This window comes from Elaeis guineensis, chromosome 2 (assembly GCF_000442705.2).
Source record: "Elaeis guineensis isolate ETL-2024a chromosome 2, EG11, whole genome shotgun sequence".
Lineage (NCBI taxonomy): Eukaryota > Viridiplantae > Streptophyta > Magnoliopsida > Arecales > Arecaceae > Elaeis > Elaeis guineensis.
In genome coordinates, this window is record NC_025994.2 from 38,364,648 (window position 1) to 38,380,856 (window position 16,209).

The following is a 16,209-nucleotide window of genomic DNA, read 5'->3' on the forward strand; positions in this document are numbered from 1 at the left end:
TTTCGCTTCCTGATGAGATTGGTGCAACCGTACTGTTGCCTCATTGAGCATGGCTCTAACAAGAGGCCCACTGCTCCGGGCTGCAAGGTCACGTGCCCATCTGCGATGATAGAGATCATGAACGGTTGATGCTGCGCAAGTTCCAGTTAGGCTGGAGATACGGACATCAATCCAACGAACTGGTAGGACTACATTCTAGTCTACTTGCACGATTGACTAGGTTTCAAAATCCAAAAATAAAATGGAGTGGTTGCATCCATGCCTAAATAGTTTGTGCCCAAATAGTTGGTAGAAGGCTGGATGATTGTAGTATTCTTATTTCCATTTGCTTGACCTAAGAGGTACGTTTTTTACAAGAGGGGTTAACAGCTGAAATGTTACTCAATAACATCCAAATGAAAAGGTGCCTTCCCTGGCTTCTCCCCATTGGTTCCTTTGATGCCAGTGGGATAGGGCAAATTTCCCATTCCACATTATCATGCCACTTGTAAATTTGTAGTGACATACCAGGTATTTGGCAGTAAATACATCTTGAAACATATCCCTATCCAAGCCATGGAGAACAGCCTAAAATGGCAACTGGCACCATAAAACTAGGGAGTTATTGCCAAATACAAGTCACTAGGTTCCACCATAATCCGGGCAAATAATATGCCTAAGTTACAGATCTGATGAGCACAGAAAAATCTGTATAACTATGAACAGTGATAAGCATTCAATATTCACAATGTGAAGCTTGGACCAATGAAACGAAGAAAAGAGAGTGAGAAGAGAACCGAATTTGGAACCTTCCCTGCACAAGGGGTTAGTAAGCAGTCAGTGAGAGATAAACAAAGAGTTTTAGCAGCAAGCTTCTCCGAGCATGAGTAGAAAGGATTTAAAAGCCCCTAGACGAGCATCCTTTTGGCCAACTTGTTCAACAATTCAACCTCCAAGTCACCCTGCTGCCCAACTCACACCAGGCCCTGCACCTGCCTCGGCATCGGAAAATTCCTTATCGTCCTCTGAATCTGTGAACTCCATTGCTCCTTCCTCCAATGTCTGGTCCTCACTGTCACCATCGGTTGCCATTTCATCCTTAAACTCCTTGTGAAGGACTGCCTGGCCACGTAAGTTTCCTGCCTCGCATGATGTCATGGCTCCACCAACACCTCCTTGAACTTGTTTCTCGCCCAGCAAGACCACATTAACTGTGTCACTTCGATCAACTGGCACAAAATGAACATTGGCTGCATGCCGGCCCAATGGTTTTGGTCCAAGAGGTTTTAAGCTGCTTGGCGAGAGCTCCCCTGCTCTGATATGGATGGCATTTTTAGACTGTACAGCTTTGATAATTGAAGCAGCATCAGATGGGGAGGCAATTCGGGCCCCTGCAGCTAGGGCAGCAGCACGAATCGAATTTGTGGCAGCTGAACGTAATCTTGATGGGTCCTCAACTGTTTCTGGAGAATCAGGTGCTCCATCTGGTGTTCCTGTATGTGACTGCTGTGCTGCTACCAGGTGTGGAGCCAGTTGCAGTTGATGCAGTGCTGGTGAAGTACTGTCAGAACAATGTGTACTGCTTGAATTTGATGGGGCTGTATCAGTTTTAGAATACAATTAGTACTTGCTAGTTTAGTGTCCAGAAGCTTGTGATCGCTGGTGTAATGTAAAGTTTGAACAGCAGAGAATTCTGAACAGCTAAGCAGCAAAATAGAATAATAGAAATTTTTAAAAAATGATATTATGCTTAATGGTAGTTAGATGCAGCATTGCTAGCATAAGAAAAAAGTCAAAAGCAAGAAACAGGAAACAGAAGTTGAAACATGTTTCAAAACTTCTTGGAGAAAAGAAGCATGGGGGTTAACAGTACCACCTGAAGATGCAGCTGTTAAATTGGTCACCAATGGCACACAAAATGCCATTGGAACTGCTACAAGTTGCATTGATGAACCTGAACTTGCAGTATTGCTGCCACCGCCTGGACTGGCATAGGAATGTCCTACCTCAACCAAATTCAGTACCTGAAGATTTAATCAATAATTAGTCTCCAAAGAAACATTATAGTTCGATAGAAAAATGATGATGATAGAAAAGCTTACAGAGATAGAAGTTAATATTAATGTGAAGGAGTATTTTGCCAGGGGAACATAATAGTAACCAGGTTTTTTGTCAACTGAAAGCTTCGATGTTATCAAACAGAAAATGGTATTATAGAAAAATTACCAGGTTGAAGATCATGCGTAAGTTCTGAAATTAGGAATGACTCCAAAAAGTTCTGAAACCTCTCATGGCTTGACAAGGCAAAAAAGATGGGGTAGTAAAAAGATAATATGACAAGCAACACCTCTTGGACATTCTGCATACATGTTAAACCATACTAGCGATATTAGATTAAGGGTTCATGAATAGGTAGTATGTGAACATGGAGAATAAATCTGATGCAGTTTTTACACAGGTACAGTCACACTGTCCTAGTTGCATGGCATTACCGACATGGTCACAGTATGTATACCCCATGAATTAAGCCAGTTGGAGGATGGCTATCATGTGGTTTATTGCAAATGTAAACCAAAATGGATTCATTAGTCATCTCAAACAAGAGGAAGTACCACCATCCTATTTTTCCAACAAAGTTGCCCTTTCATGAAAAATTTGTTCTCTCTTTCTCTCTCCCTCACTCTTCAAAAAAGTGAAGGCATATATGCAGCAATGGATTCAGAAGTATCTTAGTATTATTGGTTGTTAATAAAAGATGAGCATAACACAACATCTTGGTCTTGGACCTTGAAGAACCCAAAGTTTGGTATGACTGCACTCAGATTCATGGGTAGAAGATAATAATGGCCGATTGGGAGCACCAGACCTTGCCTCCCCCAGTGAAGAGTCATATTCCTTAGCATTTTTCTGGAAGCAAGCTTAGCTAGTGGAGAAGTGGTGGATTTGATAAAAGAATTTGGGCTTTCTTTTTTGTTTTCAGATGTTTCTATAGGACCTCTTAAATATTCTAACACAATTAAGTTAAGAGCACCAGGGAATAGCAGGAAATAACAACAAACCCCATGTTGATAATTGGTAAACATTAAAATACATTGCATAAATATTCCAAAATACACTGTTTATAAGGTAAATATAGAGAGCAGAAAAAAAAACAAGACCGAACTGCATACAAAGACATTCACAATTTTACATATGATAGCATACTGGCATATATAGAAATTTTTATTTTTCAAGATGCCTGAGGTTTCTTCTCATTAACCATGGATTTGGTTGGTCCTCTGATACATTATTAGATGGAAGAAACTAGTCCGGAAAGAACTAGTAATTGCAGACTCGCCGGAACTATGAAATATAATATATAATTATGGTCATCAGGTATCATTAAGAGAGTTACTTATGAATTATCACTAATTTATTTTTTAAAAAATAGTCCTGACCCTTTTATCAAGCCTTGCCCCAACTCTTTGGGATTGTCTTAATGAATTCTTATCTGAAAGTAATTCCTAACGTATATTGAGAATTTCTTTCCCAGTTTTAACTTACGTTTATGATAGTAAACCTAAAATCAATAGTCACGTTTTCATCATCCAGGCTGAGATCAACATCAGAAATGTTATGCATAAAGAATTAAAAAAAAAAAAACATATATCAGGAAACAGGTAGCCAAATACAAATCCGAATATATAGGCCAAGAAATGGATGGCACATGTTGCCACTAAACCCGGTGGCAATGCATCTAGAGATCGGTCAAGCACCTCAAAGGGTGTAACCCGCTTGCAACAGTTGACAAACCTACAAAAAAAATCCACTCGCCAGGGTGTATCGGGCGGAGGACCCTCCAATACTTAGGTCAGCTAGAATTTAAAGAACAATTGAAGGAGAAAAGAGAATAGGAGTAGTGTATTTGCTCTAGAGTCGAGCCTTTACCTTAGTCCCCTTTTCTACCTCTTTATATAGAGATAGAGCCGTAGGCTGGCACGCCAGCATCATGTAGGTCATTAGGGCCTGTAAGGCCATGATCTAATAGGCCACTGAAATTTGCCCACTAACCTGTAACCAAAAAATTGTTAGTCATAGATGTCAGCAGCGAGTCATGCCTGCAGATCAGATTTGTTAGTCTCGGGAGTGGAAAACTGCTTCGGACTCAGAAGTGGGAGGCGAAGTGGGGGTTATCTGCTATCTGACCCAACCTCCCCTCGAATCATAGCCAGCCACAAGTCGTGCTCACGTTCTGAAAGTTTCTAAGAGATTCCAAGGATCATCCATGTAACCGAATAGGCATATGACCCAAGATTGGCATAGAACCGAGGCTTTGCCTTAAGCATAATTGCACCCGTGCAGATCATTGAGCATCGTTTCCTGCCATCGGTTGGATCCCAACCTCGAGGTCAGTAAATGACCAATCCAAAGATCAGATAAAAGCTGATGATGTAGCCCCGCTTCACTTAGGATTTTTGGATCTTTTCTTGACATCTGGGAGTAGTTAGCTCTATGGTTGGTCATCGATCACCGATTTGAGCTCTTCTAAGAACATTTATTCCACAATTTGTGATAGAGCGGATCTTGGGATCTCCATTAATACATCTCTTCGCCATTCTCACAGCAATTATGAGGAATGGAGAGTCCAAGGCGCCACAACATAATGGCTTGGAAAAGGAAATCCGGGGATTACCTCTAGATATATCGAAGTCTGCCATGTGTTGGACATCGATAGGCTCTGCATTGTACTTACGGATTGACCTAGGTGGTTTATTTCGAAAGCCATGTAGTAAGAAATTGTGCGATTTTGGGGCCTTGTTGCGCGTGGCCTTTAATACTTGTTAGGATTTGACGCCTCGAGATTCAGCCCACATTGAGCCCACAGCGAGGTTCGCGGCGAAAAACGGAGTCCAACGAGACCAAGATCACCTGAAACGGAGCTCGGATGGAGGAGATACGAGCTTTCGAAGATGGCACGAAAACCGAGGCGGCGGAGGATTGCCGGCGACCGGCGGCGGACGGCAGCGGCACGGCCGCAGGCGGCGGCGCGCGACCCAGGCCCGCGCGCGGGGGGCCCTGCGGCCCAGGCGGGCGCGCGGCCCAGGCGCACGCGGGCGCGCGGCCCAGGCGCACGCAGGCCCGCGCGCAGGCGCGGCCCAGGCCCGCGCGCGCGGGCCGGCCCAGGCCAGCGGGCCTGCTGGCCCTTGCCCCGGTCCACCGTGGACCGGGTGGTCCACGGCGCGGTCTGCGGACCGCGTGGGCGTTTCCCACGCGTTTCTCGCAGTCCACGGTCCTATTTCGTGGACCGAAGCGCGATCTAAGGGTCGAGGACGCTCCCGGTCTTGATCCGACGGTCAGGAGGGTTTTTTGGTTATGTTTAGGATTCCTAATCACTCTCTAACCTATGTTTAAGGCTTTAAAAAGCCTGAGAACGAACAGTAGAAGGGAGGGGTTCGGGTTTTCGGTTTTCTCGCCGCCGTACGAACCGTGGAGAGAGAGAGAGGCGCGGGTGTGCTGTGAGAGAAGGAGCAGGAGGCTCCTGGACAGCGGTCGCCAGGCTCTTCAGGGGTTCAGGGGGGTCTCAAAGAGAGAGAGAGCTTTTGTGAGGGAAACTTCATGTGAGAGAGAATTGGGTGTACAAGGGTTGAGGGTGAGGTCTCCTCTTGTAAAATTTTCTTTTCATAGTGAAGTTTGCATGCCCCGTGGAGGCGAGTCCTTTTGTGGCTGATCCACGTATTTTGATTGTTTTTCCTTTTGTTTTGTTTCTTCTTTCTTCCTGCTGCATCGCGTGGTACTAAAAGGATCTTGGGAGGTGGTGTCCTGGCCAGACATCCACCCAACAAGTGGTATCAGAGCAAGGCGGTACAAGGACGCAGATTGCAGTGGTGGTGAGCAAGACTGAAGATGGAGAAAACAGGAACAATCAGGATGGAGATCAACAAGTTTGATGGTAAGAGCAATTTCTCCTTGTGGCAGGCAAGGGTGAAGGACGTGCTCATCCAACAGGGGTTGATCGAAGCTCTCTTGTGCGATGAGAAACCGACCACCATGGAGGTGCGAGATTGGAAACGGCTACAGATGCAGGCGGTGAGTACCATCCGCATGTACCTGGCGGATGAGGTGGTGATCCATGTGCTGAGCGAGACTTCCCCGACGGTGCTGTGGTCGAAGCTCGAGGAGTTGTACATGGCGAAGTCTCTCACCAACACTCTTTTCCTCTGGAGGCAGTTTTACCAACTGCGGATGACTGAGGGACAGAGCGTGCAGGAGCATCTGAGCCACTTCCAGAAGATCCTCACCGACCTTCTCAGCGTTGGCGAGAACGTTGAGGAGAAGATCAGGGCGCTGGTTTTGCTGGCATCGCTTCCTTCTTCGTACGAGTCCTTGGTGACTGCTCTTCTAGTGGGGAAGAGTACTATCAAGATGGACGAGGTCACCGCGGCAATACTCCAGAACGAGGTTCTCAGGAGGGAGAACCCAGCTTCGAGCTCAGGTGTCGATAGCTCAGCTTTGGTGGCTTCTGGAGGTGCAGGAGGCGGTAGACGGAGCGACAGGAGATCGCATCGAGGGCGGTCTAAGTCCAGGAGGGACTTGAGCAAAACCAGGTGTTACCGGTGTGAGGAGTTGGGGCATCTAGCCAGAGATTGCCCTCAACTGAAAAATCGGACGGTGGCTGCTGTAGCGACGGCCGGCAGTGATTTAGATGGAGATGTCTTCGAGATATCTGACGAGGTATCTACTTCTTCCCAGCAGTGGATATTAGATTCTGCATGCCCCTATCATGTGTGTTGCAGAGAGGAGCAGTTTGACTCCCTGGAGAACAGTGAGAGCACTGTATATCTGCCGAATGGATCGAGCTGTGCGATCAGAGGCATTGGGACGGTCAGCTGGATGACACATGACGGTGCAGTGAGGAGATTGGGGGAGGTCCGATACATACCCGATTTCAGGCGGAATCTTATCTCACTTAGCAGACTGGATTCGAGAGGCTACAGGACGGTAGCTGGTGGAGGAATCCTGAGGGTGCTACGCGGCGATAGGATTGTGCTGGAGGGGAAGAAGGGGAGCAGAGGACATTATTACCTGGCAGGGAGCCCAGTGCAAGGTGGAGCATCGAGAGCCAGGTGGAGCCCAGAGCGAGGTGGAGCTCTAGGAGGCGGATCGGGCACGAGACAGGAGACTCGGGAGGACGAGAGGCGACGTCGCAAGGTAAGATTCCTATTGCCGCAGGATGATGCCCCGAGCAGGTCTCAGGTCAGGAGGAGCACAGCATACGACGGAGATGGGATCGAGCAGCCTGGCTCGACTCCCATGTTTGCCCATCCATGATCAGCAGGCGATTGCCCCAGGGCATGGGGGCGAGGAGATCCAGAAGCTCTCGGAGTTTGAAGGAGGCCGAATATCGAGTCGAGGTGGAGATTGTTAGGATTTGACGCCTCGAGATTCAGCCCACATTAAGCCCACAGCGAGGTTCGCGGCGAAAAACGGAGTCCAACGAGACCAAGATCACCTGAAACGGAGCTCGGATGGAGGAGATACGAGCTTTCGAAGATGGCACGAAAACCGAGGTGGCGGAGGATTGCCGGCGACCGGCGGCAGACGGCAGCGACGCGGCCGCAGGTGGCGGCGTGCGGGACGCGCGACCCAGGCCCGCGCGCGGGGGGGCCTGCGGCCCAGGCGGGCGCGCGGCCCAGGCGCACGCGGGCGCGCGGCTCAGGCGCACGCGGGCGCGCGGCCCAGGCGCGCGCAGGCCCGCGCGCAGGCGCGGCCTAGGCCCGCGCGCGCGGGCCGGCCCAGGCCAGCGGGCCTGCTGGCCCTTGCCCCGGTCCACCGTGGACCGGGTGGTCCACGGTGCGGTCTGCGGACCGCGTGGGCATTTCCCACGCGTTTCTCGCGGTCCACGATCCTATTTCGTGGACCGAAGCGCGATCTAAGGGTCGAGGACGCTCCCGGTCTTGATCCGACGGTCAGGAGGGTTTTTTGGTTATGTTTAGGATTCCTAATCACTCTCTAACCTATGTTTAAGGCTTTAAAAAGCCTGAGAACGAACAGTAGAAGGGAGGGGTTCGGGTTTTCGGTTTTCTCGCCGCCGTACGAACCGTGGAGAGAGAGAGGCGCGGGTGTGCTGTGAGAGAAGGAGCAGGAGGCTCCTGGACAGCGGTCGCCAAGCTCTTCAGGGGTTCAGGGGGGTCTCAAAGAGAGAGAGAGCTTTTGTGAGGGAAACTTCATGTGAGAGAGAATTGGGTGTACAAGGGTTGAGGGTGAGGTCTCCTCTTGTAAAATTTTCTTTTCATAGCGAAGTTTGCATGCCCCGTGGAGGCGAGCCCTTTTGTGGCTGATCCACGTATTTTGATTGTTTTTCCTTTTGTTTTGTTTCTTCTTTCTTCCTGCTGCATCGCGTGGTACTGAAAGGATCTTGGGAGGTGGTGTCCTGGCCAGACATCCACCCAACAATACTCAATTCCCAAAATGGTATTTTGCCGGAGGAGACGATTGGGGCACCTTTTCGTCAAAGGTGCGGCTTCCAAGGCCATTAGGATCGTGGCATTTAGCGCACAACCAAGGCAGTGGCAAGGTGCGCCCCCGTTCGCTTCCTTTATAATAGGAGAGACTTATTGTCTGAAGTTAAGTCTGTCTCATTCAGCTTTCATGATGTCGCCATTGCAGTCTTCCACCAAGGGTCCAACGGTTGCTAGCATCCATCTTTCCATGAAGGGGTTTTCTCCGACCCTCCAATCGGCTGCAGGTCGTCCAGAGGGGGCACACCTGTAAGCGAAAGCTACTGAAGTTCCAATCATTCCAACAAGAAGCTACTGAAGTTCCAACCATTCCAACAAAGGCCAATTGTTGATTTTCATTGTTGTTAAAGTTCCATCATCCTAGTGTGGTCTTGGTGGAGGATGCAGCAATTCATGCCAGCTGTTGATTCCGACAAGGAGCGAACGGCTGGTTAAGGGGTGTTCTCAGCATCGAGCCCCCCAAAAGGTCTTGAACCTTTTTGGAGGGCAATCTTTAGCCCCCGAGATGACTTCTTGGAGTTTTCCGAAGGAATATCTGAGAGATGGATGGGTTCTCGAGGAGGAAGCCTGCTATGCCATTCCCAATATCCTTCGGTGCGGACCAGCAACTGCCAAAAAAAATTTCTCTAAATGAACATCATCAAATGCTCTGCGAACGAGGTCTGACTTTGCCGTCATGCCCAAGGATGTTGACCAAGCAGTATTATTTACTCTCTTTCTCATTGTAACAGACTTTATTCAAATGAAGTCGACTTGTATTGAACTTTCTTTGAATGAAATGAACTCGAACTTTATTTGAATGAGATGACTTTCTTTACTGTCTCTTATGTTGAACGATCTTTGGTCTTCGGGATTGATCATTTGTTTGTTCGGTGTGGTCGTCGGCTTGGTAAATTGATCGAGCTACCGATGAAGTAGGATTCTCGATTCAGATATAGGTTCGAAGGCATTATATCTAAAGTTGCAGCATCCAAGGCCAGTCCTTGACGATGGATTTTGTCTTCGCTAAGTCGATGACATCATCTTTTATCTGATCACTCGTGTTCCCAGGAAGACACTATGAGGATTTATCCGAGATCGATATGAGGTCGCTTTATGATGGTATTCTTACAAGTCGCTATTGTCATCCTTGGTCTTCACCCGACTCGACTGAGGACAAAGAGCGTCGGTCGACTAAGTCGATGACGTCATCTTTTATTCGATCACTCTGTGCCCAGGAAGATAGACGAGGATTTGTCCAAGATCGATGTGAGGTCGCTTTGTGGTGGTATTCTTATCGGTCGTTATCGTCGTCCTTGGTCTTCGTCCGACTCGACTGAGAACAAAGACTGTTGTTCAACTAGGTCCCGAGAATTCTCGACATAGAATCGAGGTGGATAATCTAGGAGATTCTTCTTGATACTGATCCGAGGTTGAGAATTCGAGAGGCTGCCTTAACAGTTGGTTGCCCTCCACTCCTGGTCCCAAGGTGGTCTTGCCATTTCAGGCGAAAGCGATAACCTCATCATCGTACTGACTCCGATCCTCGATATCTCTCCAGAGAGTTATCTTGTCGGTCGCCCAGCATTTATTGTTATCTTGAAAAGGGATGCCTGGACATTTCGTTGTTTCATGAGCCATACGGCTATAATATGAATGAGTAGAATGAAGCATCGTGTTGTCTTTATTTCGGTCGATTACAGGATCGCCCTTGAATCAACCGCAATCTCCCAATGTCGAAATACTATTGACGATGGATGGTTCCCAAAAATTCTGTCCTATATGGCATCATCATAGGGTATGTTGCTACTGAAATCGATCGAGATCAGAAGACAGACACCTTGCACTCGTGCAGGGATGCTAGCGCTGGAGTGACCTGCAAAATAAATCTCAAACCGAAGATTGTGGCTCCAATGAGGACCCTCCGATGCTCAAGTCAAAAAAACAGAGAACAAAAGAGCAGCAACAAGTTCTCTGAGAAGGATTTGATTGAACTTACCTGGATCCTCGAGGCTTTGGTTGTTTATATAGAAGGATGTCGGACAGCTGGATTGCTAGCTGTAAGATTGTACGATCCCAAAATTGCTGGATCATTGATCATGCCAAATCAGACGAGATAATTCAGACCTTGATCGCTCCCGTGAGATCAAGAAAAATGGTTATGCCAAATCCTATCTATTCAAGATAGACAGCTGTTGTGCACGTTGAAGAAATAAATCGACTGAGCCGCTCATATACAGATTAGACTTCGGGGTCGCCTCAGCTCAGCATGGAGATGGACTCAGCTTATACGGCGATGATCCGAGAATTTGAGATGCCTTATGATGTAACGCTAATCCGAGGTGCTCATGGTAACCACCGTAATACTACCCCCTACTTCTAAGTCTGAGAATCAGACGAAAGAATACTTCAAAAGTGCCTCGGATCCAATGCCATACGCTTCTACCTTCACCCTGTCTTCTGCATTTAAAGCGTGTGACGTCAGCCTAACACGATTGACGCGGACGGACATAACTGATGGGACCACTCAGACGACGATCTCTTCGAGATTTTAATTACTTTGCGATGGCTTTTCATTTTCTTTCTCCTTTAAATTTGTGCTTTAAAGGCACAGATAGTCACAGATCTACAAAGGTACCCATAGATTTTTTTTGGTGCTGATTATTCATCGCGATTCCTTGGAGCAAGATGGATTCACAGCGCATGAAGAGACTTGAGCAAATTCTGATTCATAGGAGGTAGGTCATGGTTTCGATTGCTGAAACAGGACCCGCGATCAAGGAAAAACACGCCGCTCCTACCATTGAACCCACGGCCCTACCATTGGAAGCCATGATGTAGGATTCTCTAGAAAAAATTTTAATCGATGGGGCACCGACGGAGATAGCACCGAAAATAAGCACCGAGGAATGCTCCGAAAAAGATCTGACTGAGGTAGTGCGGATGAAAGAGATCGGCAACCTAGAGAAGGATCTGACAATGATGATAGAGACTAAGGGATCTCTGGAGATGGCGACTCCTGCTAGGTGCTTTCTTGCATCCACTTCTCATGCGGGACCCTCAGATTCGACCCCTCATGCTCCATCCACAGAAGAGAGCCTCCAATCCACGGCGGAGTACTTGAGGAACCTCCTACCACCAGCCAAGAGGTTGCTCCTCAACTAACAAAGAGGGGAGAAGCGATCTGCCAATGCTTTAAGATCCCTGGTGCATATGGATCAATGTTTGGCGAGGCTTGCCAGTTCCAACCTCGATGTTCCAACGATGAAGGAAGAGGTTGACTTACTGAAGTACATATTAGAGCATCTGGAGAAGGATAATGCTGAGCTGGCCAAGGAGCTCAGCTTTACAGAGGAGGCTCTTCAAAAGGCTCAGGAGTTGATTCTCTGTCAGGACGAAGAACTGCGATAGACTGAAAGACAGATTAAGACCCTTGAATAACAAAAATCTAGGGCCGACAAAAGAGTTGAAGATCTCGAAGGGTGGATTAGAACCCTCGAGAGGCAGAGGTCTGAACCTGAGAGAGATTGTCGTCGGATCCGTGATGACTTGGAGCATCTGAGGACACTTGAAATGAGTTCTTATCTTGAAACTCGCTCACGAAGGAGCCCCAGTGGTGGTCTATCCAAGAAAGCCAAAACTTCTGAAGGAACGAGCTATGGAAGGAGAGCTCCTCGAGGAGACGGATGCTCTACTTCCAATAGAGTTTAGACCCCCTCAGAGCCGTTCTCAGGAGTCCAGGAGATCGGATCGGAGGTGGAGCACCTGAAGAAGAGATTGGAAGAGAGAAAAGTAAATCATAAGCTTCTCTGGAAAAAATTTATAGATCAGAAGATTTTACTCAAATGCATTGAAAGCAGGAGAAAGCAGCTGGAGAAGAAGGGCTAAGATCATAGCCCAAGCTGGCAAGGCGGCATTCTTTGCGAACTTCGAGAAGTGCAAGTCCAATGCCCAGATGCACCTTCCTGCTGACTTCATCAAGCATCTTCAGATCGATTGTTTGGACGAAGATTTACAGATGGTGTCGTCGGATAATTGATCGAGATTTATAACGACGTCCTACTTTTCGGATGAGATGGACAAGATCAACGCAGCCATCCAAACCGAAAGCATCATTAGCACCAAGGAATACCATCCCGTAGACGACCGCCCCGGCAATCCCCTTGAAGAGTGATTTATGCCCTCTTCTTTTTTATTTTCTATGGTCCGAGGCTCCTGATCTTGTAATAGAATCTTTATAAAAACAGATGTATTCCTCTTTTTTTTTTATGAATACGAATCATACTTTTAAATATGAGAATCAAAATTTTTAACATATGCTCGACCCCTGACTGTAACTATAAAATTTGATTAGAGTAATAGCCTAGACGATACTTAGCCTATATTATGCTTCAAGCAAGGCTCGAACTGAGCTGAAATTGATGAAAATCCGAGCAAGTTCCAACTATCATACAGATTTTGAAAAGACTGAAATTTGAATTGCATCCGCGTGGGAGGAATTGGCGCATGTTTGCACATTCCTTCAAAAGTGGCATAAAGTGTGATTCGCCTATCATTGACATTAACTACCATATCGGCGGCAGCAATCACATCCATTCGCAGTCTCCACATGTCATGCATACCCTACTCCTCTGTCGATGCACATCTCCTGCAATTAATACACCAATGGAAGGCGGCTTTTGAAGATCCCATTCAAGTCTAAGGTTATTTAAAATCATCAAATAGAACGAGATGTGGACCTCATAAGTTCTGGTTATCTTCTCCTGCTGTGAGTTCTTCTATTCTTCACCCTTTCACGGCTTTCCTACACGAGATAGAGATAGCCACCATGGAGCTTGGCTTTGCTCCACTGGGCTTCAGATCAGAGTTGACAAAGCGGGACATAATCATGTTGCATGAGCAGTATCAAATACCTCCCACATTCTAACTTGAAATTTCGGGACCGGACGATTGAGTCTGCACTATCCGTCTTCAGGGCGTATGAGCTTCTATGAGTGCTTCCGGACTAAACTGAGGCTTCCTCTCCATCCCTTTTTTGTGGCACTCCAGTATTTTGAAATATCGCCGTGTATGGTTGTGCCGAATGCGTAGCGGCATATCTGCGGCTTCACCGTGGTGTGCGTGCTGGCTGGGATTGTGCCAAATATCGCATTTTTTCATTTTCTCTTCAGCCTCAAACGGCACCCAAACTCGTGCAGGTGGTGGTACATGACTCCACGGAAGGACGGCTTCCGTTTGATATTTTCGGATATGCCTTCCGCCGTGCACGGTTGGAAATCAAGGTTTCTCTTCGTCTCACAGACGTCAGATAAAGACTAAAATTTTACGACCTGGGATGAACCCCAGAGACTGCACTTAAGGAATCTTCAATGAATAAGAGCCTGGAGCAGGAGGTGGTAGCTCTGCGGAGCTTCAGAGTTACAGAGTTGAAAGAGCTGCTGTCGGCTCGCGGTTTAATGTCGGTATCAGCCAAATCGCTCGTCAAGGTACGCGAATCAACTATCTTGATCTTAAATCTTCTAGCTTTGTTCGTCTTACAGTTTGATCACCATGGTCGCAGAGCTGCATGCTGGGAAGAGCTCGAGCCCACCAGAGGAGAAAAACTCTGCGAAAAAGAGGTGCCAAGTCTGCCACCGGGCGAAGCCTTCAGGCCAAAGTCGGAGATACCACACAACCAACTTCGAAGGTTTGGGAGTCTGAACCAGAAGGTCATGAGATTACGCGGGTGGAAAGCGGCTTGCCTACCACCTCAGCTACTGTAGGCTACTGGGTGGGCCGCGCAGATCAAAGTCTAAAGGAGGTGATTTTGAGCCAACCCGCTCCTCTCAGCTCACCGACCCGACCAGCTTCACCCACAGTTGAATCTTCCTCGGATGAGACACCAATCGAGGTTGTCGGCACGTCTAAAACTGTGCCAGTCGGACTGAAGCTTGAGGCCTTAGTGATGAGGGATCCCACGTTGGCGAGCGAGCTACTTTTTGGACTGCTCCCTGCCAATGCGAATGAACTGCTGGACGTTCCTCGGAGGGCGATGAGGAGAGGAGCCGTGGATTGCCTCATCCTGATATGTTGGAGCTTTCTTATTTAGCACTTACTGTATGCTTATTCATTATGAATTTTTCTTTACTTATCAGATCACCCATTACTTGAACGGGTACATCGAAAGCTCCCGCGAGCTGACCAAAGAGGCGAAGAAGTCTGGGCTTGAAGTTGAGATGCTCAAAAGAGCAAAAGAGAAAGCCGAGAAGTTGGAGAAATCTCCATGAAAGCCGACGCCACCGAGAGGAGCCGAAGATGCTAAGACGATGCTGAGGAAGACTGTTGAGGAAAATTCTCAACTGCTGGACAAAGCAGCAGAGTTCAAAGCTCAAACGAAGAGGAACGCGGCCGCTAGCGAGAACTCTCGTCTGCAAAAAGAAATAAAAGAACTGAAGGCCCGACTGGAGACGGAGAATCGAACAGCCGAGGCTGCTGCTAAGGCTGTGAAGGACATCCGAACCTCAGAAGAATATGAGAAAGAAATAGCTGAATATTCGACCGACGCCTATGATGCTGGGAGGCAGTCTATCCGAACCCGAGTCACTGTCAAATATCCAAGTCTGGACTTTAATTTCTTGGATGAAATCTGAGATCCTACCGTAGTAGATTTCTTAACGGCCGACACCTCAGCTCCAGACGCTGTCCTATAATTTCTGTATTTTTTTTCGTGTTTTAGGATCATTGTAAGAAAACTTTGAAAGGAATAAAATGAGTAGAATTCTTTGTCATACTTCTGCTTCGTGAACTTACTCATGCCGATCTGAGGCAATTTAAGTGAACGATAACCTCATTCTACTCCCTTAAATGTGGATGATTATGAAAAATGACGGTTGGTGACTCACCTGATAAGGTCATGCTTGGGAGACGACATGGGGTCTATGAAGATGCACCACATGACCACATTTTGTTTTGCGAAGCGTCACAGGAATTTATTCCCACTCCGAAGGAGGCGCGTCATTAACTGCTGGGTCATTAACTTCTGGAAAGCATCGCTTGACGATTGATGTGGTTGCTAGTGCTTATAAATAGGGAGCCAGAGAGCAAAGAGATCTCTACCCCTCCTGTGGCAAGAAGTCCCCTTCTCTACCTGTTGCCATGTCGTTGCCTTCGGATCTGCCACCCTTAGAGTTAAGCAATGGGTGAGAGAGTGAAATGCCATCGCAAGGGATGCCCGCCGGAGATACTTAGCCCGTGAAAGGGAGAGAGCTAGACGGACCGATGCATCCACTTCTAATGGGGCTCCTCCCTTGCCTCTTGCAACCAAGCTCCCCCCTCAGCTTGAGCACACCCCGCCTGCAATTCGAGAGTGCTGCATTGCAGAGTTTTGAAATTCTATGATGCTCCAGAGGGAGATGCTCGACGTTGCCACCGCCATCTTCATCTAGGACTTCGATGATTGTAAGACCCGTCTACTGAGAATAATGTTGTATCTAGAACTTCACAGCATACAAACTGACGGTACCGATGAAGAGGTGGAGACCTCGACGGATGAAGATTGAAGCAACTCACCCAGATAGTGAGAAGTCCTCAATGGATGAAGATCGAACCAACTCACCTGGCCAATCCGATGCTTCAATTGCAGCGGGACATCCCTTCTCATCTCCTCTTATTTTTCTCTTCTTCTACTATCTTCCTCTTCTTCCTCTTACCTTCCTTATTTTTTCTCTTGTTCGTAAGACGGTGCTTGGAGCAATCATCCTTTAAAGTGTTTGAA

General features: G+C 47.5%; 1 protein-coding gene across 2 annotated transcripts in view; it reads right to left on the reverse strand.

Moving 5' to 3' along the window:
• Positions 1-580: 580 nt before the first annotated feature.
• LOC105035030 (protein FAR1-RELATED SEQUENCE 5) overlaps positions 581-16,209 on the reverse strand; it is a 55,823-nt gene continuing 40,194 nt past the window's right edge. For both annotated transcript variants that reach the window (XM_073251739.1, XM_073251740.1), the window contains exons 4-5: positions 1,856-2,003; positions 581-1,577 (exon numbers count right to left, since the gene is read on the reverse strand). In XM_073251739.1, the coding sequence (XP_073107840.1) occupies positions 937-1,577; positions 1,856-2,003 (789 nt within the window). In that variant the 3' untranslated portion in view covers positions 581-936. The remainder of the gene's footprint in view (positions 1,578-1,855; positions 2,004-16,209) is intronic.